The 27,528-nt window shown below is 40.4% G+C and overlaps 1 protein-coding gene across 2 annotated transcripts in view; it reads left to right on the top strand.

Annotated features, from left to right (window-relative positions):
- Positions 1-27,528, top strand: part of SLC34A2 (solute carrier family 34 member 2) — a 477,602-nt gene that overhangs the window by 374,108 nt on the left and 75,966 nt on the right. For both annotated transcript variants that reach the window (XM_044062162.1, XM_044062161.1), the window contains 2 exons: positions 10,779-10,899; positions 13,071-13,238. In XM_044062162.1, coding sequence (XP_043918097.1) covers positions 10,779-10,899; positions 13,071-13,238 — 289 coding nt within the window. The remainder of the gene's footprint in view (positions 1-10,778; positions 10,900-13,070; positions 13,239-27,528) is intronic.

The raw sequence follows: 27,528 nt of genomic DNA, 5'->3' as shown, positions 1-27,528 counted from the left end.
TAGTAGTCTAGCAATAACATTTTCAGAATTTGAGCAATGTACTTGTCAAAATCACAGCCAAAGTGATTGACGCTATGCAACGCTGATTTTTTTTATATGTAGCATTTATGATTTGAGTCAGTCTAACTGTATTCATAGAGTCAGTTTAACTGTATCCATACTCTTTAATAACATAATAGCAACTGAGTGCAAATCCAATCCATGTAATGTTCCACATGCATGCTTAGCCTTATGTGTATGCTTGAAGGCACATTACACTAGACAACACAATCTTGTAATTTTCTTAATAGACATGAGGGTTTTTTTTTACTTATATAAACTCATTTGCCTGAAATTGCTCGCTTTATAAATATATTCAATGCAGCTCTTTTAGTTGGTATAAATTCTTACAGTGATTAAAATGTCAGCAGTTTCCGAATTTTCAGAATATAATTTGCTTAGGTAACTATTTGTTGTTGTACGATATTGTCTTTGTAAGTTGGTTGCATTGCAATATTGCAATCCTATTTGCAGTCATGAGTAATATAATACAGTAGTTTGATGTTTGAGCAATAAGAGAGAACAGACTGTACGTTCACACAATTACTAGGCAAATGGTCTGCAGTCCATTATACATCTAGCCAATAATCAGACAGTGACTAAAAGTGAGAATAAAACCATGTACACTGTGTCTGTAAGGTAAACACCTTAACCATTATGCCAACCCCCAACTTTCTGCAGAGAATGCCTGTGGATCTAACCGGATGAGGTGGAGAGTGTTGCTAGATATAGAGATCTCTGGTCTACACTATTCAGCTTGTTATCACTTGAATTTTCAGACCAGATGGTTTAGGGAGTTATGATTCTGATGATTCTCCCACACAAGCACAATAGCCTATATCATCAATAGTGCAGTTCACCAAAATGCATTAGGTATTTGCATTGTTCAGTGTATAAATAAGGAATAACACACAAAAGGATATACTTTATCATGGTTCTTCATTTTATATTACTGAACAATTAGTTGAAGTTATTCACTGAGGAGTCGTGATGTCTGCAATGAATTCATCTGCTCAGCATGATGCCTGTTAGCTCAGCTTGCCCCTTCCTGTACTGAAACCCAGAGTCAATGTTATTCATCAGTCTTCACAAGTTAAGCACTTGAAAATGCTAAGATACCTGAAAGGTGTCTTATCTACATAATTGCTCTGGCTTCTCACTTCAGAGAATCTCTTATAATCTTTGTCTTTAGGCAGTGATTTTACCATGGGTTGTTTGTACATTTGCTGGCTTGCCTGTACTTTGATGCTACAGCTTAGCTATTTAAAACCCAAACTTTTTGAAGGCATAGCCAATCCCTGTAGCACATATGAGTTGATACTTGTGTATAATCCTACTGTGTTGTCATCATACCTCTCAAGTGTACCTCATTACGGGGAATGTACCTCATTTGAGGGTCTTAAAAAGTTCATGTTCCTCAAAGTTCCACAAGGAAAGGGTCTGTAACACATTCAGTGTTAGGAATTTTTCTACATGAAATCTATGGTAAATAGAAATAAATCATATTAATTCATTAAAAGACCTTCTTTATAAGTAAAATCAGCATATTTTAGCAATTCCATGACCTTTCTAGCTGAAGTTGTTAGTAAGCTATTAGTACATGTTCCACATTTTGCCCATTTGTTCCACATTATGAGGGCTAGTGTTCCTCATTTTGGAGATGGAAGGTTGACAGCTATGGTTGTCAACACATTTGCTTTGTTGATGTTCCTGTGCAAAATGGCCTTTCATGCTTGATCCCTGCTGTAAGAACTAAATTCATATGATAGCTGAAATGCAACAGTCACAGTTACACAAAAAATTACTGTGGTATAAAACATATTGTTGGAGGTAGTCTGGTTTATTTAGCTTCCTGAGGAAATGTGTGAAATATTGTATATCAGTGAATATACTATAATAGTATCCTTTGGGAAGTCATTCATCCCTGGTAACTATCATCTTGACAGCATACCCCTTAGAGTTGACCCAGTAGTCAGGGACTTAGGGACACACATAGATAGTGATCTAGCCTTTGATTATCACATGTCTGCAGTGGTGAAGAAATCATTCTATGTTGTGCAACTTATAAACAAAGGTATGGCATCTAAGTCCAAGGAAGTCATTGTTCTACTGTATTCAGCATTCATCAGACCTATCATTGAGTACAATGCCCCCTTTGGTATGTACCTAACCAGGCATATCCAACCATTGGAATGCCCACAGAGGTTCCTCACTAAAAGAATACAGGGCATAAATAATATGGCCTATGCAGACCACCTCAAAGCCCTATCCCTGTAGTCTGTCTCCTACAGGCTTTTGAAGGGAGATCTATGCCTGGCATACAGGGCATTGTCAGACCACACTCTGATGGTCCTCCTGCATATCCACAAAACAAACAGCACTGGAATTACCCACTCTAAACACTTAAACCTTGCCTGTGATGTAAATAGGACCTGCTGGAGAGATAGGCATGTATCCCAGAGACTACCCCATCTATGGAACAGATTCCCCATCCATGTGAAGCAGAGCTCCTCCCTAACCCAATTCAAGTGCAGCTTGGCCAATTGGATGGGAAACCAGAAATTCATACTTGGTTTGGCAGTTATGTCTCTAATGGACACAGGTAACCTGTAAATGTTTCATCTCCCAAGCCCATGCATACACTTATCAAGAGCATCAGAACTTGTCTTAGATTTGGGATGCATGGCTAGGCTTAAAAATGACCTTGTGGTCGTTAGCTTAGTAGACACCTATGAACCTATGTATGTTATCAGCCCTCAAAGTGTACCATGCAGGATAAAATAAAGGCAACTGCATTATGCACACATGATGGTGAGGGTATCCAATGACAAAGTACACCCCTGACAGTGTTACAGGGTACAAGCTGAAAGTCCATGTGCCAGTCCTGTAATCTACAGACCTGCAAAGCTGCAAGTGTGAATGAGCAGAATATCTTCTTAAATGAGTTTGTATTATCTCAGAGTATTCCCCCACCTTTGAGGTACAACAATCCTAGAGTTAGTATTTATAGATAGCAGAAGTATGGAGGGGGAATAGATATCATGGTGAGTGGTGTAGGGGCAACTACGCCTCTATGCAAAAACTCTTGCTGATGTAGCGATGAGATGTCCTTACATTCACCACTGCAGTCTACCACTGCTTTAAGGTACACTGAACGTCACCTGACCACTCCTTGCGTGAGGTAGGACATAAAGTTGACATTCAGGCATACCATCCTCAGAAATCTGTTTGCCGCCAGTCCGAACACTGTTACCTCCGTCTGTTTTTTTTTTTGTGTGTGTTTTTCTGTTTGCTGGCTTTCCCTTGCTACTCCTGTTTGATGGAGTCCTCACAATTGCAGATAATTACCCATTTGGGGTTTTGGCTATTTTTTCTGTTTGTTTTCTGCTGTTTGGGGTTAATGTCATCCAGGAAGGGTAAATGCCAGTGTGGGAGACTGACTCCCCATAAAGACCACCATGATAAGTGTCTTTTTTTGCCTAGATGCTGCTCACAACCATATGTTGATCAATTTGTCAGGTGTTTGTCCCAAAAACTCTTCATAGTAGGCTTTCTTCCCTTTCCTTGTATCTTGAGAACTAGCATGTTAAGCTTCTTGCTTCAGATACTATGGATGGAACTTCCTGCCCTGAGGGTCAGCCATCAGGGAAGAAGAAGGTGCATAAGGTAAGACCGGAATCTTCCACTGTCCAGCCTCTGCAGAGAGTTTCTCTTGAGGTTATTATGAACCCAGAGGCTCACCCAGTTGTTTTCTTAGATTCTTCTACCACATCTGAGTTAGAAGCTGGTGAGGATCTGGTGGGCAGCATGTCCGATGAGGCTTTGCAGGCGTCCATTTCAGGCATTCAGAGGGAACCACAGTTGACTGTTTCTGAGGGGACTAGAGGGGTTCTGCAGTTTCTCTTTAGGGAAGAGGTTCCTACTGCAGTTGTGGAATGATGTCCTGAGTCTGGGCCTTCTCAGGTTTCTAGGACGGATTTCCCCTTAAAAAAGAAACAGAAAACTAATCATGTTTATTCTGCTCCTAGGGATCCACAAAGTGAGTGGCAGGCCTTTACTCAGGGGTTATGTAATGCTTTACTGTTGTTGTGGCCGCCTCAAGGGGTTTTAGTTCCTGCTCCTCCTTGGTCCTCCTCTTCCCCTAAAAGGCCCACAGGATTGCATTCTTCTGAGGTGGATTCTGATGATGACTCCCTTGCTTATTCTACCCAGATTCCTTCTCCTTAGACTACATGTCTGAGGATGGGGATTCTCATACTCTAGATAATCCTTCTGAGGAAATTTCCTTTAGGGCATGATCTCTAGGATGATGGAATTTTTTAAGTGGGATTGTGCCCAGGTTTTGGATATCCATAAGAGGTACTATGAGTTACTGCAGATGGAATCTCCTAAGCCTGCGGCCATTCCTCCTGTCTTGCCTGCTTTACTGGATTTTTTTGCACTGCCTTTAAAGCGATGGACTCTCTACCCCCCTGCTCCCAGGAAGTCTGATAGGTTTTATAGGGTGCCTGAGGATTGTTCCTTTTTGTTTAAATGTTATGCTGCTGACCCCTCTGTGGTGTCTGAAGCCTCTGATAAGCCATCTCACTTCCTTCCTTCATCCAAGTTACTGCCTTCTGACAAGGACAGTAGAACCATGGATAGGCTAGGTAAGAAGGTTTATACTTCAGCTACCCTAGCTTTTAGGGCTATTAATTATCAGACCTATATCTCTAGGTATGTCTTGGCTCTTCTTTCTCAGGCTTGTCAGATTCTTTCTGATCTTCCAGACTCTGAGAGTAAATCTTCAGCTCTTTCTTTGCTTGGGACTTCCTCTCAGGTAGTTTATCAGTCTATCAAATGTAGTTATGATGCAGCAGATGCCTCTTCTAGGGCTGCTGCTTCTGGTTTGGTTCTGAGGAGATATTCATGGCTTCGGCTTCTACCTTTGCCTGATGATATTAAGGCTAAGCTGATGGATGCTCCTCTGGATAATACTCTTTTATTTGGTGTAGCAGCTGCTGGTTTATTTAAGTCTCTTCAGGACAAAGGAAAGGCTTTACAGGAGCTTAAGCATGTCTTTGTTCCTCATGTGCCTAAATTTCAGTGAAACTACCCTTCTAAGCCAGCTTTTGTTCGTAGGCAGTCTTGCCCTCCTTCTAAAGGTAAAAAGGGTAGTAAATGGACTCCTCCTGCTAAGACCACTCAGACTGCAGGGATTTTTAAGCCTTCATTTCCTGACAAACCAAGTGTTGTCTGACTATCCACCTATTCCCAGCCATATTCCTCTTTCTCTTTGCCTTTCTCTTTCTCTTCCTGTTTGGCTCCGAATCACCCAGGATTCTTGGGTTCTGTCAATCATTTGGCAAGGATACTTCATGGTCTGGATTTCCACCCTCCTTTTATGGACAGTCCTCAGCCTCCTCAGGAGCAACTTCCTTTTTTCCCAGAGGTTCTTCGAGACCTCTTGTCTCAGGGTACTATTCAAGGGAGCCTGTGTCCCAAAGGGGGAAAGGGTTTTATTCAAGAATGTTTCTAGTGCCCAGAAAAGAAAGTGCTTGGAGACCTATTCTAGACCTCTCTCATCTAAACACCTTTCTGAAGGTGCCTTTCTTTTGGATGTTGTCCCTTCAGTCCCTTTTCCTCTCTTGCTACCTCAGGCCTTTCTGGTGTCTCTGGACCTCAAGGATGCTTCTCTCCATATACCGATTCATCCTCTTTTCAGGAGACTATTTGAATTTCTCTGCTGCTTCCTGGCATTTTCAGTTTCTGTGCTTTTCCTTTTGGTCTTTCTACTTCCCCAAGGGTGTTCACCAAATGCCTCGCTCCTGTGATTGCCTTTTGCAGACTTCAAGGGATCCAAAGCTTTCCTTATTTGGATGACCTGCTACTTCAAGCCTCTTCTCCAGAGGTCCTTTTGCAAAAATTTTCATTTTACCATTTCTCTTCTTCAGAGCCTGGGATTCACGATAAACTTCAAAAAGTCTTCCCTGACTCCTTTTCAGGATCATGTCTTTCTGGGTTGCAGGTTTCAAATGGTGCCAATGCTGGCATCCCTGCCTCCTCCAAAGACATTAACTCTCATTTCTTTCTTTTAAACTCTTCTTTCCCTAGCCTCCATTACAGCCAGGGAGTTTATGAGGGCTCTGGGGTTCATGGCTTCCGCCATTCTAATGCTCCCTCTGGCCAAGCTCCACATGAGGAAGTTCCAGTGGTTTCTGAAGTCGGTGTGGCTTCAACATGCACATCCTCTAAACTTTCCTGTTCCTCAACTCCCATGTCTCAAGAAAGAACTTTTGTGGTGGATTCGGCAGTTGTCTCTGAATCTACGCCTCCCTTTTCAGCCTCCTCTTCCCTCTCAGGATCTGTTCACAGATGCTACAGATGTGGGATGGAGAGAAATGTTTGGCTCCCTGAGGGTTTGGTGAGTGTGGTTGCCTCTTCAGCGGAAGAAGCACATCAACATCAAAGAGATGAGGGCTCTTATGTTGGCTCTTCAGGCCTTTCATCCTCTCTTCTCTCTGGGGCCTCTGAAGGTATTCACAGATAATACCATGGTCATGTGTTATATCAACAAACAGGGGGGTACAAGATCCTACCGTCTTTGCTGGCTGGCACTTCTGGTATGGGATCTGGCTATCCAATATCGGGTGACTCTTCAGGCAGTTTACTTTCCTTCAGATTGGAACATCATGGCTGACAATCTGAGTGGGTCCTTCACTCAATCCCATGAATGAATGCTTTACAGGGATGTGTTTCTGGACATTGTTCACCAGTGGGGTACTCCTCAATTAGATCTCTTTGCCTCCCCTCTGAACAGACATCTTCCTCTGTTTTGTGCCAGAGTCCCAGGTCCTCTGGTGAAGAAGGTGGATGTCCTCTCATTTTCTTGGAAGGGGATGTTTCTTTATGCATTACCTTCCCTTCCTCTCCTTCCGAGAGTCCTATTCAAGATTCAATAGGAAGTTCCCAAAATCTTGTTGGTAATTCCCTTTTGGCTGCAACAGCACTGGTTACCTCTACTTCTGTATCTAGCTAGGGGCAATCATCACAAGTTACCTCACAGGGTGGATCTCCTCACACAAGACAAGGGGTCTCTCATCCATCCCCACCTGTCCACACTTCAACTGACACTATGGGTGATAGGGTTTTGATTCCTCATAGGCAGCTTTTTTCCAAGGACATGCTACAGGTCCTGCAGGAGGCCAGGAAACCTACTAATAGGAAATCTTACTTAGCTAAATGGAAGAGGCTTTCTATTTTGGTGTCTTTCTTGAGACCTGGACCCACTTTCTGTGGATGTTCCTTTGGTTCTCTCTTATTTGTGTGAGTTGCTCAATGCTGGTTTAGCCTATTCTTCTATTAAGGCCCACTTATCGGCTCTTTCTGCTTGTCTGCCTTTAACTCCCCTGTTAGCTTCTAGATTTGAGGCTAAGCAATTTCTTAAAGGTGTCCTTAATAGTAGACCTCCCAGTAAGCCCATTACGCCTCCCTGGGATCTTAATTTTGTTCTGGAAATTTTGACTCAGGCTCCTTTTGACCCTGCTGTTTCAGCTTCCTTGCAACACTCTTCTTGGAAGTCAGTTCTTTTGTTAGCTCTTAATTCTGCCAGATGGGTGTCTGAGTTGCAAGCCCTTATGGCTTGTCCACCTTTTTTTGATATTTCATGAGGACAGGGTGTCCTTGCGTACTAATCCTTCTTTCATGACCAAGGTGGTTAATGAGTTGTTAGCAGTCTATTAATTTGCCTATTTTTTCCCCTCTCTGCAATCTGACAGTGAGAGGGGTTGCATACCTTAGCTGTGCATAGACAGCTCAGATTTTATTTGGATAAAACTAAAGCTGTCAGAAAATCTGACCAGTTATTTGTTTCCTTCCATCCTAGGTCTTTAAGTTTGGCTGTTTCCAGGCAAACTATTTCCACTTGGATTTCAAAGGCTATTTCCTTTTCTTACACTTTTCATGGTGAGAGACTTCCTTCTTCTATAAAGGCTCATAAGGCTTCTTCTGGTGCTTTTTCAAAGGCTTAGATGCTAATTCTATTCTTGAAGCTGCTACCTGGACGTCTGTGCATACCTTTACCAAACATTACAGCTGGATGGTATCTCCAGGGCTACAGTTGGTTTTGCTGCTGCCATTCTTCATGGCTTCTTGAAGGTTCTGCTGTTTCCTCCTCCCAGGTTTCTTCTTGAGCTTTTGCACTCTCCCATTTGTAAGGAATACTACAGCAGTGAATGTAAGGATGTAGTACAGTTGTGTAAAATCTTAGCATAACAGTAGATGTCCTTGCCTTCACCACCGCAGTATTCACTCCCTCCCTCCATCCCCCTGGTCTTTTTTTCCTTCCTGGATGTGTAGGTTCTCTTTGGTTGTCCTTGGTCTGCTGTTTCTACTTGGGCAACAGTACTGAGGATGGTACGCCTTTATGCCCTACCCCACACAAGGAGTGTGCAGGTGATGTTCAGTGTACCTTAAAGCAATGGTAGACTTTGGTAAACTGGCCAGACGATGGGCTTCACGGCAGGGAATCCCATTTGTAAGGAATACTGCAGTGGTGAAGGCAAGGACATCTACCATTATGGTAAGATTTTATACAAATGTACTTTCAGAATTTGTTATTTTAATGTTTGAATCACAGTTTGTTTTTCACAGAGTCGAGACTCAAAGTATTGTGTTTCAGACTTCTGATAAGGAGCTGGGTTAATCCTATTATTATAAATTTGATCAAAATTAAACTTAAAAGGGACTTTATTTTCAATTGTGATCATATCATGGAATATTATCTCTGCAATAACACTATTAGCTTTTTAAATTCTTAAAAAATAATTTATTTCTGTAAGATTTGCATAAGAACAGAATATTTTTTTAGAAACTGAAATAAAAAAAATCTTGCCTTCTGGCCATTAATGAAAGGATGATGAGCAATAAACTTTATGTTTTGATAGATTATCTTTAAACAACATTGAAACTTTGTTTATCAGAGTATCATATAAGCAAGCGTGTGTTGTAATCAGAAAGCCATTTCTTCTATGGTAGTTACTACCACCACTAAAGCATGGTTCTTAACTCATTAACACCTGTGTGGCGTGAAATATCATACATCTAGCAACCTAGACACATCTTGCATTCCAGAGCATTTTCATAAAAATAAACTTAAAAAGCATAAGATAAACAAATGTAAATATTTTGTGAATAAAAAAAGCTATTAAAACTATACAAATATCAGTGTTATTATTAAGGAGTATTCTTTACAGTGATAATATTGAATTTGTAAGCTTTCGATAAATACTATAATATATTAAACATTCACACAAATCCAAAATTATATTTTTTGCTAAAAACAAATTTCAACATCTTTGAAACTGTACAGCCTAAACATATATTATTATAACATTTTTGTTAACCAGACATACACTTTCACATGACAAAAAACGTGCGTCTATGATAAAGTTTTTTGAGATATTTACAGAAATATGAAAACATGGATGGGTGCAGTGGTAATGTTTTTGCCTCACAGCAAGAAGTTCTCCAGTTCAGTTCTCATCTGGAATGCCTTCTGCATGTCCTCCCTGCATTCATGTGGGTTTTCTCCGGGTACTCCTGTTTCCTCCCATGTTACAAAGACATGCATCTGGAGCATTTTTTTTAAACAAATGTTAAATAAAGTATGTTTAACTGTATAATTAGCAATATAAATAACACTGAATATCTCTCATGATGTAGAACCAAACAGTGCAAACATCAAAGACAGTTTTCTTCAACAGCAAGTAAGGTTTCACCTTATGCCATGCAACAATTTGTAAGTCACTTGGTTTTTGAAGTATTAAGTAAATATGAAAGTGTTTATTTTCATAATTACTAGCAAACAATTAGCGATATCTAAGGTATAGTATGATACAAATGGACAGTGATGATAAGTTTTCCTGTCTCTTACCATGGCATTTCACACCACACCCCTCAATAACATGTAAGGCTTGCAGCTATGAACTTTTAAACATAAAATGAAAATATGAATAATAACTGACAAATGATCGAATTTTTTACTGCAGGACATACTAGATTATCAGTCTTAGTGTCATTTTGTTAATACATCCTTTCTAATACTGCCTATTATTAGGTGATAAATTATTTAGTAAAAGAAGACAGTTGGACGGCATGGTGGTGCAGTGGTACAAGGTTCTCCAGTTCGATTCTCAGCTGGGGTGCCTTCTGTGTGGAGTCTGCATGTCCTCCCTGCTTTCGTGTGGGTTTGCTCTGGTTTCCTCTCATGTTAGAAAGACATGCATCTGGAGCATTTCTCTCCAGGCCTCTGCTGAAAATTGGCTTTGTTCCAAGTCAGACTTTCCCAGTTAACAAATGTTAAATAAAAACTGAATAAATAAAAAGCCAGACCCAGAAAAGGTTTGGACACTAGAAGAAGGTAGGGGTGCAAACTGGAAACATACAAAAAAGGTGCTATAGGCTTGAATGAGCTAAAGCACTAGTGCACATAGACAATTCATGTTCAAGATTTCAGCTGCACCTTTTTTGTTTTAGTTCTTTCGTTGATTAATGACTACTACTGTTGAACAATATGCTGTATTTATGCTTATAGTGTTGTATCAAGGAAGACATGCAGTTTGTTTATGCTGTATGGTAGCATTTTGCAGTATGATGTAAAGATTGAGTTTGCTTTTATCAAAGCCCTATAGATATAACTCCTTTGTATGAATAAGTTTACCACAGTTCTGCAGTATTTAATGGTTTGTAATGTCTTACAGACAGTGCAGAATGTGACTGTTCCAAGTGCTGACAACTGCACATCATCAGACCTCTGCTGGGATAATGGCGACTTCATCTGGACTTCAAAAAATGTATCAGAAAAAATAAACTTGGAAAAATGTAAGAAATGTTAACATGCATGAGTTTTTCACCAGAGCATTTTCTGCCAGTATAACTAATTCCCCTAAGTGGTCTACCTGACCGTACCACACACGAGAACAACATACATAATGTTTTGAACACATGAATCACCATACTAGAAATGTTGATTGGACTGATACAGCTGCATCTTCTGTAGCCTCTCGTCCTCTGCATAACAGAAATTGATGCCATTTTTTAGTGAAAGATCGTAATAGAAAATAATATATGAATTTTTTATTTGTTTGTTTAATGTTTGTATTAATTGACAGTTGGTTGCACAATCTCCGCATTAAGCGTTTCTTTATCATTACATCATTGTTGATTCACATACTATAAGAAAGTTTGTTTGTGGCCTTCTCCACAATATGATCTTTTTATCTCTGCTTCCTGTTCACTAGCTACTTTTTACTTCACCACATTTTCCTTTCTGCATGCACATTCATTTTGTATGGACACTGAGGCAGTATTCCTTCTTTGTCCGTCTTCCCTTAGCAGGCTGGGCTTCCTTGTAAATGCGATTTTGTCCTCCTCCTTTTCTAATTGTAATAGTGCTCTTACTTTGTTTCTCAATAGCTGGCATAGGCATACTATAGTTTTAATCAGCGAGATTTTACACAGACAGTAATGACTCAGCTCATCCGGTACTGACTTCTGTTTTCTCACGTGTCTTGGTGCTACTTTATCAGTTATTCATCATTTTATTTTGAAGGGTTTTTTTTATTTTAAGCTACACACACTATGTACATTTGGGGTCATATGTAACACACTGTGTCCCTCGGCCACCTGGTATTTAAGTCTTAGGTCACAGAGGGCCTTTTAAACTTATTGAATTCAGTAGCTAGATTTAAAATAAGCTCTGTATCTGAGGTCAGTATTCAATAACACTTTATAATTGGCTCTTAGAATAGGAAAGAAAAATGTCTTTGCTATATTTGTAGACAGTGGCAGAGCCCCAAAATGTGCAAAGTAGGTTTTCACAAGTGCATAGGTAAGTAATAGGCTATCTGCCCTTGTGGGTCATTTTAAGCCTAGCCAGTTTCCCTCAAAGCTGATACTCAAACCCTGTACTTTATGCCTTTGTGGAAAACACCTTAACCACTCTGCCAACCCCTGACCTTTAGTCATGGCAAATAGTAATTAAACTGCTCAGTCTCTATCAGTATCCAGATGAGGGAGGAATAAATAATGAAGTGCTTTGAAAATCAGTGAAAATCAGTCACCTGCATAACAGAACAACTCCTGGAGTATCACTCAGGGAACCTAAATTTGAGTACCAACCTGTTTATTGAGGTAACTGGTGTGTGTGTGCGGTTGGGGGGTTGGGGGTGATGAGACAATGCTTGCTTACTTTTCTGCGGAGAAAGGGATGGACACATATGCCTGGGTGTATTTGACATTCTAAAATCCCTATTAAATACCAAGTTGCAAGCATATATACAACCAAATAACCAAAAATATATACCAAATATACACTAAAAAGGACAGTAGCTCACTGCAAATGCTTTCTTTCAAAAGTTCTGTTCTGATGAAGTCTGCAGTTAGCAGATGAAACCGCTTAACCTGTGTGTAAAATAGTTTTAACCCTCAGGGGTTTGTTTTTATTTGTTTTCTATTAAAAGTGATTTTTGAAAGAAAGCATTTGCAGTGAGCTACGGTCCTTTTTAGCGTATATTTGGTATATATTTTTGATTATTCTAAAATCCCTCTGGGGCACAGAAGCATTTATTGTAAGGGCTGGAAGGTCTTTAATGGTAATATTACTCATGCAAGCTGGTGGTACCCCTCACAGTGCCCATTACAGTCCCACCCTTGGGCTTCTATCTATATGTGCATTGGAGGCAACATAGGAATACGAGGCAAAATCTATATAGCTACTGCCAGGATGCTGATCGTGCTTTGACCTGAGCTCACCCCATAAAGAGGGAAATAATGGGTGACAGAAGCTGTAGCAGTAGCTTGATGGGTTGATGGGTCAGCAGGTGTGGAGAAAAAATAATTAAAAAAAACAGAGTGCAACAAATTCCTGTGCTACCATGTAAATAGGCAGATTGGTTTTGTGTGTTATACTGTCAGCACTTTAATGGCATATGGAAACAAAGTCGCATCCCCCCACATACTTGCTTACATCCCCTTCTTGTTTTATTTTTCAGGTAAACATATATTTGTCGATGCTTCCCTTCCGGACTTAGCAGTTGGGCTGATCCTGCTAGCCCTGTCACTGGTCATTCTCTGCACATGTCTCATACTGATAGTCAAGCTCCTGCATTCCATGCTGAAAGGACAAGTTGCTGTAGTAATTAAGAAGGTCCTCAACACAGGTCGGTGACCATTTTCTATTTCTGTATTATAAATAACAGTATGGTATCTGCAGTTAACCTTTCTACTCCTTCACACATTGATTCAGTGCCTGGAGCTGCTAGAATTTCCTAATTTTGAGTTGTTGTATGAGAAGGGACCACAATCAAATGCAATGCCATAGTTTAATTAACTGAAAGTTGATGTCTGATTAAGGGTCCTGTATGCATCATGCATACACACTAGCCATACAGACATGGACTGTGTCATGAAGTCCCCACAGAGGTTAAGTTGAACATGTCTAAAAATGACTTGCTTTTTTGCATTAAGTTGCCAAACCTTACCAACAGCAGCTCCTCCTGTAACCTTTTGTCCATACATTTTAGCTATAAAATCATTGTGCTATCGATGATATATTGATATGAATTACAGCACCTTATGCTTCAGAATTACTTTTCATTCACTTATTTCTTTGGCAATGAGTTGCATGAACTGATACAACAACACCATTTTCAATCATTTTTCAAGCAAATGCAAAAAACAGTACTACAAGGCTCATTAATAAAAAATAAAAATGAATTAAAACACCATACAAAACTTATAAAGTGGAAATTTGTTACAACAAATGTGTAATCTTCATGTTTTCAAGCTTTAGTATAGCAGCATTTTATATATAGCATTCATATATAGATACATATAGTTAGTTCATTCTTGCCCCATTCTTTGTATGTCTGGTTGTTATCAAGTGATCCCTATGCAGTCCTGATCCAGGCAGCCATTAAGAGATTTCCATTTTTTATGCCCTAATATCCCCTGCATGCACTAGTTCGTCCTCAAGGGCTGGCCATGCAGTGAGCTGATGTGAGGATGCTCCTGCCTCTGTGGAAGACATAAGCCTCAACACCCCCCTCCCCCACTATAAGCAGATACACTGGTTTGTTTTGTTCTGCACTGGAGAAGATGTGTAAAGGAGTGCTACTACATGCAGATATACCTGGAAAAGTCCTTTGGTCATCAAGTCAGCTGAATGTTTGCAGTTATGCATCTCTTTCCCAGACACTTCCAAATAATCAAAGTGACTTTAAACACTACTATAGATATGAATTCCACACTTCAATCATAATATTGTTAGGAGGATGTCAATATACTTATTGTTTGTGTATAAGTTAATAAAATTAACAGGTGAGTACTGCTTCCTGTGACAGTTTTTATAAATTGCTCTAACACTATGGGGCAAATCATTGTTCTCTGCCCTACGCCACATCTAGTATAAAACCCACTATTGATAAGCCTTTACCACAACATAATAACCAACAATATTGTCTGTTTAATAAAGGGCCAGATTCAAAAAGATTACTGTGAGGTGTGCATGAGGTGTACATTTCATGGTAATCTTTTACAATTTAGAGACAGCCCCACCATGGTGTTTTAGCACAAAGAGGTGCAGAACTGCAGAGGGTTGTCTCCCCAGCTGTGCTAATGAACCATTCTGGGGAGAGACATACGCCAATTAGTCATGTGCTCTCCCCTGGAAATGCCTGCAGTAGGGCATTTATGCAGCCTAGCATTTCAGAGAATTGCTAAGCTATGTAAGGTAACATGCTTGCTCATGGTCACTTATGCTAATGAACACAGCCAAAAGCTTGTGTTCACCAACTGCAGCAGAGCTAAGTGTGGAGTTTATTGGACAAGTAGTATTGGGGTGTATGTATGGGTGGGGTTGTAAATGTGACTGTGTGCCTACCTGGCAGGTGGAAGTAGGGGCCTTAGTGAGGGGGTAGGTTATGTAGGTGTGTGTGTGGCTGGGTCTTTCTGTGTTTGTGTGTGTATGCATGAATTTGCGAAGGCATGCATGTGTGAGTGAGCATGCGCACACGTGCACTTGTGTGTGAGTGTGTGCAGGTGGGGGCTGTCATACCTACACAATCCCCTAGACTAACAAGCAAATCCTACAACGTAGAGTTGGGGAGGAACAAAAGCCACAAGTGATAACTTTTTAATATCATGCCTTAATAGCAAATAGGGTTGAGGAAACATTACACAACAGGGATGACACTTTAAACATCATGCCTTAACCACACATAGGGTCAGAGCAACACTAGACACCAGGAATTATACTTTAAATATAAACATAATGTGGATTAGATGAACACTTTATACCAGGAATAATTCATGTATATTATGCCTCAATACCATTCAATCATAACATGGGGCAGTGGGGAATACAAGACACCAAGGATAACTCTTGCATATTGTGCTGTAACAGCACTTAAACATAATGTGGATCTGGGGGAAATTATTTATTCATGCATATTACGCCTTAACAGCACTTAAATATAACATAGAGAGCACTAGACACAAGGGATACTCTGCATATCTGTTTATTTGTGATTACTGAGACATGGTTGCATGACATGATAAATGATAGTACATAAAGTTAGAGAATTGTACACAGAAAACATACACTGTGTGGAAAGGCCAGAGGAGGTGGAGTCTGCATCTATGTTAACAAAAGATGATGCAGCAACTGTGAAATCATGCTATCACACTGCTGTGAGAACTTATTCCTGTCCATTAAATGTAGACCATTTTACTTGCCCAGGAAGCTGAATGGGGTCAGTGTAACAGTGGTGTGTATCCCACCCAGTGCTAATACCACTGAAGCTCTAAATAAACTATGCAATCACATGGGTGAGCTGCAGAGCAAATATCCTGACTTTGTACTTGTGGCAGATGGTGACTTTAATATAGCAGATCTGAAAGAAGTACTCCCACACTACCATTAGTATGTGGATGTTCCTACAATGGGGTGATAATATCCTGGACAAAGTCTACATAAAATTAAAGAAAGCTTATAAGGTAGTGCAACTTCCACAAATGGGAAACTCTGACCATTATGCCATCTTGCTATTACCAGCTTACAAACCTGCACTGGTTAGAGAGAAACCCACCAAGAAACAAATCAGGGTATGGCCCAAGGGGGCTATGGGGGCCCTCCAAGACTGTTTTGAAAGAACCAACTGGGATATGTTCAAGGAGGCAGCCACAGTGAATCAGCATCTGAACATTGATGAATATACTGAGGTAGTAATGGCATACATTTCAAACTGTGTTGATGGGGTAACAAATACCAACAGTATCACTATTAGAGCTAACCAGAAGACATGGCTCACCCCTAAGGTATATGAGCTTCTGAAGGAGAGAAAAGCAGCTTACAGGGCTAAGGACAAAGCAGCCTTAAGTGTAGCAAGAGGGAATCTGAGGAGGGGTATATAGGAGGCTAAGAGAGACTATGGCAGAAAGGTGAAGAGCCACTTTTCAAGACATGAAAGATGCAAGGAGACTATGGTAAGGCATACAGGAGGTCACTGACTACAAAATCAGGTCAGCACAGTGTGAGGACAGCATCAAATTCCTGAACAGTTTGAACATCTTATTTGATAGATTTGAGGAAAGCAACAACAGGTTGGCACTAAAGCTACCCACTGATGAGAATGATGCAGTACTCAGCCTCAGCACAGAGAAGGTAAGAAGAGAGCTTAGGAAAGTGAACCACAGGAAGGCTGCAGGCCCAGACAACATACTGGGCAAGGTGTTAAAAAGCTGTGCTGATCAACTATGCACAGTACTCAAGGAAATATTTAACACCTCTCTTGCCATGGCGAAAGTACCCTCATGCTACAAAGAAACTAACATCATCCCACTACCTAAGAAAACCACTCCCTCCAACCCTAATGACTACAGACCAGTCGATCTGACATCCACTGTTATGAAATGTTTTGAGTAGCTGATCAAAAAGCATCTTTTCATCATGCCTCCCTCCTGATTTTGACCCTCTGCAGTTTGCATACAGAGCTAATTGATCCATGGCTGATACCATATCAGTAGCACTACACATCTCTCTTGAGCATTTAGAGGGCAAAGACAACTCTGTGAGGATGCTGTTCATAGACTTCAGCTCTGCATTTAATACAGTTGTACCAATGCAGCTGATAGAAAAACTGGCACATTTGCGAATTAGTAAACATCTCTGTAACTGAATACTGGACTTCCTGTTTGTGAGACCACAGAGGGTGTGTTCAGGTAAGAGCACATCAAAGTGCATCATAATTAACACTGGGATTCCACAGGGATGTGTTCTCAGCCCACTGTTATTCACCATCCTGATCCACGACTGCTATGCTAAGCACAAGTTCAACCATATCATCAAATTTGCTGATGACACCACAGTCATGGGGCTCATTTCAAAGGAGGATGAAAGGGCATACAGAGAGGAGGTGACATCTCTGATCAGTTGGTGTGAGGGTAACAACCTTGACCTGAATGTAAGCAAGATCAAAGAGATTATCATTGACTTCAGGAAAAGGAGAACAAACTGCCCGGTGCTCAAGATCAATGCTGAGAGTGTGGCAAGGGTTAACAGTACAAAATTCCTGTCTGTACACATATCAGAGGATCTCTCGTGGTCAGGAAACACCAGCCACTGGTCAACAAAACACACCAATGCCTCCACTTTTTAAGAAGGCTCTCCACCTTCTACAAAGGTGCAATAGAGAGCATCCTCACCTGCAACTTCACAGTGTAGTTTAGAACCTGCACAGTTACAGAAAGAAAGGCGCTACAAAGAGTGGTGAGGGTTGCAGACAAGGTAATAGGTTCCGGTCTTCCATCGATACAACATATTTATTCTGCAAGAAGCATCTGAAAAGCCATCAAAATAATACAGAACAACATGCATCCTGCACATGGACTGTTTAAAGCATCTGGCATCAGGCAGGAGATATCACAGCATCCGTTGCAGGACTACAAGATTCAGTAACAGTTTCTACCCTACAGTGATTAGACTTCTGAACTCTAGCATTAGTCTTAGGGGTCTGGATACATAAGCCAATTTTTATTTATTCGTGCAATATATACTTACATATATTCCAAGTAAGTGCAATATTTATTTATTATATCGTTTGTCAGTATTATTTAACTCACTCAAGTGTAATATTAGGCAAATAACTTAGGCATTTCAAACATTGTTTTGTTTTACTTTAAATAAGGGTAGTTAATTTAACTCAGGGGAAGGTATTCTTTTCGTATATGAGTGTTGGTAAATGTCTCTGCTCTTTCTTGCATGTACTGGGAGTAGTACTGTATTTGTTAGTTATGTTTATGTCTTTACTTGTATGCGTTGTTTCACTTTCCTTTGTAATCTCAAGAATTGAGCTGATGCATGAAATTCCATTTAGGCTACACGTGTGTAGTTCTAATTGGCAATAAAGTTTACTTTGACTTTGACTTTGATATTGTGCCCAGAAATGCACTTAGGAAAGAAAAAATAAAGACAACGTGAGTTAGAGGCAGGGTATACTTGACACCAGGAATACTATAAATAGTATTCTTTAAAGACATTTAAATCCATAAAAACCTTGCACCATCCTATCTCCCATAGAAGATATTAGCTCTTTGCACCACCACTAGATACTAGAGATAGTGGGAAATAAACAACTAACACTGGAAAAATAAATAAATAAAGTAGCAAAGAGGCTTTAAGCATTGGCACAAAAATATCATTTGGATATCTATAGCAGATACTACATTATAGATCAGGCAGAAATAATTTCTAAGTAACATACTGGAAACAACACAAAATAATGACAGTTTCTTAAGTCTTTCTGAATACTGCATTATCCAACCCTATGATTTTTCAAGTAAGCAGTCATATCTTTCAGGTGGCTTTTTTGAAGGTGCCGAGAACTATATATTTTCTTTGAGGTGGATGTCAAGTGGACAGATTCAGAAAGGAACTTGGCATGGAACACACCACAAAGAGCAGTTACTTCATGCCAAAGTTCAAAACCTAGAGCTCTGTTAGTCCTCATTCAGCATATCTTTATTTTGAGAACCAGAGCCTTACACCTTATTCCAAATGAAGATCAAAACCAAAGAGTAAAATAGTCAAGCAGACAAACCAATCAGTAAAAACTACAAGAAAAACCTAGCCAAGCTAAACTTTTCACTGTGTAATACCTTAAACTTGCTGTAATAGAAGCTCATGGTATATATGCAAATGACCACTTAAGAACATCAAGTGTTTCAGCTTTTTTCCTTTTTAAGTCTTTATGGATTCATTCAGGCCAATAAAGCCAAACCCCACTAGCTGTGGATATGCATGATTCAGCTGGGTTTATTCCAAAAGAGACATCAGCATGTGTCACTGAAAAACATCAGAGTTGTAAATTGGTAATTGTCACCAGTATACAAATCAGATGCAATGGCATAGTCTGTTGATTTCACTAGGTCTTTGTTGATAATGTAACAGCTCCACTTGTATATGAGACTTGATACCATAGACTGTAGGGAATCCAGATGGCCTGTAGTAATAAGTTCCACATGTAGGTGAGCTATACTGCACTGTCTGGAAGGAGAAATGCTGAAAACCAAGTGCATCTGTGTTTAGGTGTTGTGTGAGCTGTCAAACTTCAGAGAAAGTGGCTTGCAGAGAATCAGATAAAAATGGAACACATTCAAACATCTGCTTAAGATGCAGGCTAAGTAATGCTCTGTGTATATCAAAGTTTTTCTGCTTCCAAGACCACCTCAGGGAGCTGGGAACATTAGACTGATCTGCCACCCGATGAAGAAGAAACCAGGTAAACAGAAGGAAAATAGAGTTTTACTGGCTGTGGATTCCCACCCAAACAGTAGTTCAACCATAATTGTTTCCCTTCACTTTATTACAGGTTCCACTATAGCCATGAAGAACCACTTGTCCCCAGTGACCTTGCAAAAGACCATACAGGAAATACAAAAAAAATTAATATGACAATCTTGACCTCTATGGAAAAAGTTGACACCAAACTATCTGATATCAAACAACAAACAATCACCTCCTACTCCAACCAGCTATTCTATGGATACAGAAATAAGAGATGTTAAGTAAAGACTGTGATCTGCAGAGTCCAAATGGAGCAAATCATGTTAATACTAAATGTTCATTCAAGCATGGTATATTTTTAGCATTTCAATGCAATTGCCAGTGGACTTCCTTTCACTCAAGCCTTTTGTTTAAGTCCATCCATCCATAACCCACTTTTTCCCCATATTAGCATATCATGCCAGGGTGTCACATCAGTAGTGACCATCACCTAGAGCCAATGTTCATACCACCAGGTGGATAACCCTGCCATGGACCTCTTTTAATTAAATCCCACCCTTGAATATTAGATTGAATGAACGTGTTAGTACTAAATTCCTGTCACATTGCATGAAAGTTCTAGAGCGGGGGTTTGATAAACGGATGCACAGAGTAGTAGAAGGCAAGATGGGAGATGAGCAATTTGGATTCAGATCAGGATGCAGCACAACTGACCTGATGTTTGCAGTGTGACAGATAGTTGAGAAGAAGCTAGAGATGAAGAAAGAGTCACTGGGCATTCCTAGACTTTGAGAAAGCATATGACAAGGTCCCAAGAAAGCTGATTTGGGCAGCACTGCGGTGGTTTGAAGTCTCAGAAACATTGGTAGAATTAGTGCAGACTATGCACAAGGACCCAATTAGTCAAGTATGAACAGTGTTCGGCCTCAGAGGGAGTTCCCAGTGGGAGTGGGTGTGCATCAGGGTTCAGCTTTGAGCCCACTGCTGTTCATACTGGTGATGGACTACATTAGCAAACATGTTGGAGAGGACAGATCAGCAAAGCTGCTGTATGCAGATGATGTGGCATTACAGGAAGACACTGAGCAAGAACTTCAGCAAAGGATGGGGGAATGGAATGCAAAACTGAAGGCATATGGAATAAAACTAAGCACAGGTAAGACAGTGGTAATGACAGCAAATTGGGGAAATCAGAAGAAGCTGAGAATAGAGATAGAAGGGAAGATAGTGGAACAAGTAAACAGCTTCAAGTATCTGGGAGGGGTGATTGAGGAGTAGGGAAGTCTGAATGAAGAGGTCAAAGCTAGAATCAGAGGGGCTGCAGCCAACTGGCATAGAGTATCAGGTGTAGTCTATGACAGAAGAATGCCAAAGAAGCTGAAATGTATGGTGTACAAGACAGTGGTGTGACCAGTATTACTGTATGGTACAGAAACCTGGGCAGTAAAGGCAGAGCAGAATTGGAAGCTAGAGATGAAGGAAATGAACTGCCTGAGAAGGGTGATAGGATGCACACTGTGGGACAGACATAAAAATGAGGACATAAGGGCAGAAGCCAAAGTAGCTCCAGTTGCAGAAAAGATCAAAGAGAACAGATTACAGTGGTACGGACACGTGCAGAAAAGCAGAAGACAATCTGGTGAAGAAGATTTGGGACAGGCTGGAAGAATGTAGGAGGAAACAGGGGCCTCCAGCAAAGACGTGGATGGACTGTGTGAGAGAAGATCTGCAACATGCAGGCATAAGTGTCAGGGAAGCCAGGAATGTGGCATTGAATCAAAAGAGATGGTGCTAGTTAACACGATCCCATGTAGAAAATGGGAAAAAGGGGGTTGATGATGATAATCTTAATAGTAAATGTTTGTTGTAAGTAGAATCAGTTTAAGTAATTTATATATATATGTGTGTGTGTGTGTGTGTGTGTGTGTGTGTGTGTGTGTGTGTGTGTGTGTGTGTGTGTGTGTGTGTATGTGCATATATATATATATATATATATATATATATATATATATATATATATGGGTCTACTTTGTTTGATAGAAAACAAATTTCACTGAAACTCATTTCGTTGAAGCCTCACTTCACTGAAAACTCATTTGACTGAAACTCATTTAATCTAAACAGGTATATGCCATGCTCCCCACTGTAGTGCGATCCTGCTGTTAGTATATATAGTAAAGGGGGGTGTTTTGGGGAGTGTGGGGGGGCGTAGCCACCACCTATTTTAAATGTTGTAAACTATAGACATGGATTCTTACAAGTCAAATGAATAATTCTTTTGCAGAAAATAATATATATATAAACTATGGGGGGAGCTATGGCCCCCCCAAACTATATATACTTACTCCAGGATTGCACTACAGTGAGGAACAGGGCATATACCTGTTTAGACAAAATGAGTTTCAGTCAAATGTGTTTTCAGTGAAGTGAGTGTTCAGTGAATTTTCCTCAGGGAATTAATTTTCAGTGAAATGAGGCTTCGATGAAATGAGTTTCAGTGAAATGTGTTTTCTATCAAACAAAGTAGACCTATATATATATATATATATATATATATATATATATATATATATATATATATATATGTATATATATATATATATATATATATATATATATATATGCACACACACACACACACACACACACACACATATATATATATATATATATATATATATATATATATATATATATATCTATATACAGGCATATGTAAAAATTAGAGACTTTTACGTTACTTATTTTTTTATTTATTTCTTTTATGAACAAGATTTTAAGAAGACGTGACATGATGTAATTTCTGAGGAAGTATGTTTAAAGGTTTTAGACAAAAGAGCTGAACAGTATTATATTTTTGATGGTTTAAGCCTGTCTGTTTTTGTTTGAAACCTTGTAATCTGCCTATGCTACATCTGAAGCATCTGAATTCTGCAGAGACTTGTGATAGTTAGACTCCAGTATTCTCTTGAGAGCAGTAGGAATAAGACTAACTGTAGTAACAGTTATGTTGCCAACTATCTTTTAAAATCCTTTCTTTTTATCTTCCCTGTGCACTCAGTACCTTAATTGTATATTTAATTGTTCTTTCTATGCATTTGCCCAGTGGCGGCTCGTGGCATCAGACTGCAGGACTGCAGCCACCCCAGCTGTGTGAAGAAAAAAGAAAAGCACAAGCACAACTTCTAACATAAAATATTTTTCAAATAAAGAAAACTGGCTGTAAAACAAGTCCCAGAACTTGAACTGCGCATGCTCGTTGCTCGGCGAGTTCCAGGGGTGTTTTTTTTCTGCCTGATGGACAATCTCAGTCTGCTGTCAAGGCAGTCCGGTCTATGGGGAGTTTTGCATCAGTTTGTGATGCCCAAAAGTCTGTGCTGTAACCGCACAGTAAAGTGGAAGGGAGGCGGACTGCCACATCCGCAAACACATAAGTGATGTGAATGGCAGGGTAACTACTGATTGGTTCTCACTCTCTTTCTGAAAAAGAGAGCAAGAAACAATCAGTATTATCAGGCAGTGTGTAGGACAAGACAGGTACTTTTGCCTTTTGCTCTTGTAGCTACCATACGTATGCATGGATACATTAGTGCCACTGCTGCCTAGCCTAGTGCTAATATTTATAATTTATCCTATCTGATTTTCTTGTGATAGTTAGACTCCAGTATTCTCTTGAGAGCAGTAGGAATAAGACTAACTGTAGTAACAGTTATGTTACCAACTATCTGTTAAAATCCTTTCTTTTTATCTTCCCTGTGCACTCAGTACCTTAATTAGACTAAAGCCCTTTCTTACTGCTACTACCCGAGTGTCTCTTGCCCAAACCCACCTCATCTCCACACTATTGTATGCCTCTCCATCATTTATCAACCTCTCTAAAGCTAACCTTCAAAAACTCAACACAGCGTACCATAGTATTGCCAGGTTTGCCACAGGTTCTGCATTCCGTACGCATCACTGTCTCAATCTAAAACAACTTAATTGGCTAGAACTTCAGAACATAATACTTCTACATCAATTAGTCATAACTTATAAAATTCTACATTACCCCTCCAATACACCCATACTTAATAACCTCATCACCCCATATAAAAATCTTACTTCCCTTCGCTCAGCCAGGAAGCTTCTAGTAACTACTCGCAAATCCCACAATAAAGCAGGTGACTCCTTATTTGCCAATACTGTAGGATCATATTGGAATAAACTCCCCATAGACCTGACAACCCTAAGCTCACCTCACCTTTTCAAAAAACAAATAAGAAACCATTTACAAACCCACTGGCTATGCCCATGCGCTAATCCTGACTGAGCTCAGCAATGATTTCACCTCTTTCCAGTCCCCCCCTTCACTTCTACTGGTTGTTTCTCTACCCTTAATTATGCCTCTACTGACCCACTTTCAGAATTTCTTTTCTCTTTTTCCTTACTCTTCCTACTTCCTCCATCTACATGCTATATCACTTCATCTTGTCATCTGTTCTTTTCCTACCTTTCTACAGATCTCTTCTATGTTTATCCCCTTCCTTATACTAGTGCCCTGGCACAACTTATTCTATTCTAAATTGTAAATAGTGTAATTCATATCTGACTCTCCATATGTCAATCTATTACCAATCTTCTGCATTTACTAGCAGTCTTACTCTAGCAATCATTCAAAAGAAGGTTGCCTCTCAGTTTTTATTTTCCTGTTATAATCCCTCAGCATTTCACTAAACTACATAACAATTGTTCCTTTATTTGCTATTATGTTTATATAATTTGCTTGTTTTGGACTTTGCTTTGATATTTGTTATTTGATTGTTTGTTCTTTTTATTGTAAATAACTAGTATGTTAATGGAGCTTTTCTCCTCGGGCCTCTGCTGAAAATGGACATATATCCAGCCAGACTAGCCCGGTTAACAAATGTAAAATAAAATAAAATAAAATTCTTTGGGTTGGGTCAGGTGCTTTGCTTGTGTGCAAGTTCGGACAGGAAAGATTCTGGAGTGGATTCCGGAGGTCAAGCACTACCAGCCAGCAGCCAGCTAACTTAATAAAAAAAAAAAAAGCCTACTCGTGAGTAGTGAGTGACAGAAACAGACTGACAAACTCAATCGCTCATTTCTTCATTTTTTTGAGGTAAGTGTGTCTGTGCCAAGTTCTTAGGTTCATAGGTTCATACTAGGCTATCTGCCCTAGGGCATTTATAAGCCTAGCCAGAGTGTGTTTGGCTTTCACCACCCATTTTAAATTAATTTTGCTATGCCCTTTTTCGAGGTTAGTATACTGTGCCTCTGTCTAACAGTGACACAGAAGTGATACCCGGGGTAAACCTACGATCTCCCATCCACTCATCAAGATTCCTCCTGAAGAGAGTCAATGAGGAACTCTGCCTAACCTGGACTGGGATTTTATTCCAGAGTGAAGGGAGCCTCTGGGTTATGAATCTGTCCCTCCAGCATGTCCTATTTATTTCAGTGCTGAGGTTCAAGTCTCTCAAGCGCGTAGCTCGATGGGATTTGGATTTTCTGAGGTGCAGCATGTCCATTAATTCCGGGTTGGACATGGCCTTATACGTCAGGCACAGATCGCCTCTGAGCAGGCAATAGGCCACTGAGTAGAGCTGGAGTTTCTTTAACTGGGCAGCATATGACATCTGTTTGAGCCCTATGATCCTCTTGGTGAGGTACTTTTGGGGTCTTTCCAGTTGCTGCAGGTGTCTGCTAAGGTACATCCCAAAAGGGGCATTGTACTCAATTATGGGCCTGATGAGGGATGAGTAAAGAGGCACGATGACCTCCCCTGATCTAGATGTGAATCCCTTCATGATTAGGTGGGCTATATAAAATGTTTTTCTAACCACTTTGGCCACGTGGTTGTCAAATGAGAGATTGCTATCAACTTGGGTCCCCAGGTCCCTAATTACTTCTTTTGTACTTAATGGATTACCACCTATGTGGTAATTTGTGGGCACTTTGTTTTTGCCAAAGGGGATAACTATACACTTTTTGGCGTTTAGCTTGAGGCCATGGCTCTGGCACCAGTTGTCTGTTTCTATGAGGCCCTTTTGGAGGATGCTTGTGTTGGCTGGAGAGTCGATTATGGCGCCCAGTTTGCAGTCATCTGCGAACATAGTCATCTGTTGGCCTGTACCTCCGAGAAATATATACCGAACAAGAGAGGTCCCAGGACTGAGCCTTGGGGGATGCCACTTGTAACTGGTTTGGAGTCTGACATGGCTCCAGCAATTCTAACCATGTGGGTTCTGTCCTTGAGCCAGTTTGCAACCCATCTAGTGACATAGGGGTTTATATTTAAGCTGGTGAGCTTATCTATAATGCCCAAGTGGGGTATTGTATCAAAGGCTTTTGCGAGGTTCAGGTAGGCTGTGTGGACCACCTTCCTCTTGTCAATGGCCTTGGTGACTGTTTCAAAGAAATCAACCAGGTTTAAGAGGCAGGATCTGCCCTTAACAAAGCCGAACTGGGTAGGATCCAGTGTCTGTAGGTCCCCACTATCTTTATTTATGAGGTCCATGATGATCCTTTCCATAGCTTTGCAGACCAAACTAGTCAGGCTTATGGGGCGATAGTTTCCAGGATTCGTTGAGGCACCACCTTTGTGGAGATGGTCCACTGCTGCTGTACGCCACTCTTTGGGTACATATCCTGTAGTAAGGCTGAGATTGAACAGTAGTTTTATGTTTGGGTTTAGCTCTTCTTGGAGTTCATGTAGGATGCAGCCCGGGACACCGTCTGGTCCCATTGATGCTGTGTTTTTTGCTTTGGAGAGGGCAGCTCTTACCTGAGCATCTGAGATGTCAGGGGGGCAGCACTCTGCTGGGATAAATATTTGCCCTTTTGGTGGGGAGGGGAGGAGAAGTTTGCGCTGAACCTGTCAGCTAGGATGTTGGCAATGTCTGTGGGTTCGGTGTATTTTTTGTCATTTTGGACTAATTCTGAGCATATCTGGGAATTCCCACCCAGGTTCCTAACATAACTAAAGAAAGCCTTGTGATTATCCTTAGTGTCCTGTGCAATATTTCTCTCAAAGCTGGCCTTAGACGATTTTATGAGTGCCCGTAGTTTTTTGCTAATACTGATCAGAGATGCTTTCCCTTTTTGGGATTTTGTTCTATCATGTAGTAGCTTCCTCCTTCTATTGTATAGTTTGTTTATGGCTGGGGTCCACCAGATAGGATGTCTGCCTTTGGAAGATTGGGTCTTGGTTTTATTTGGGATTGCATGATTCATGTATTCCTGAAGGTGTTCATAGAATGTGTTTATAAAGGATTCTGCGGTCTGGGCCATATTTTTCACAGGCTTGGGGGCTTTGAAGGATTCCACCTCGGTTTTGAGGAGTGTGAAATTTGCTTTAGAGAAGTTTTTCACTGTGGTTTTCAGGGCAGGAGGTGGAGTCGGGATGTGACTATCCAGTGAGATTAGTTTATGGTCTGATCTTACCAGTGAGGGATACACTTCTGGTCTGGAGCATAGAGTCCCCATGTTGGTGATGATCAGGTCCAGTATGTTTTCCCCTCTTGTGGGAGTGGTAACAAGTTGTTCCATAGCATTTGAGATTATAAATTCTAGGAACCTTTGGGCTAGGGTGTTGGAGCTAGAGTAATGCTCCCAGTCTATGTTTGGGTAGTTGAAGTCACCCAATATAATGGTGTTTGGAGAGACCT

Source organism: Protopterus annectens, chromosome 2.part1 (assembly GCF_019279795.1).
Source record: "Protopterus annectens isolate FY-2018-M chromosome 2.part1, PAN1.0, whole genome shotgun sequence".
Lineage (NCBI taxonomy): Eukaryota > Metazoa > Chordata > Ceratodontiformes > Protopteridae > Protopterus > Protopterus annectens.
This window is presented reverse-complemented; position numbering and strand designations above follow the sequence as displayed.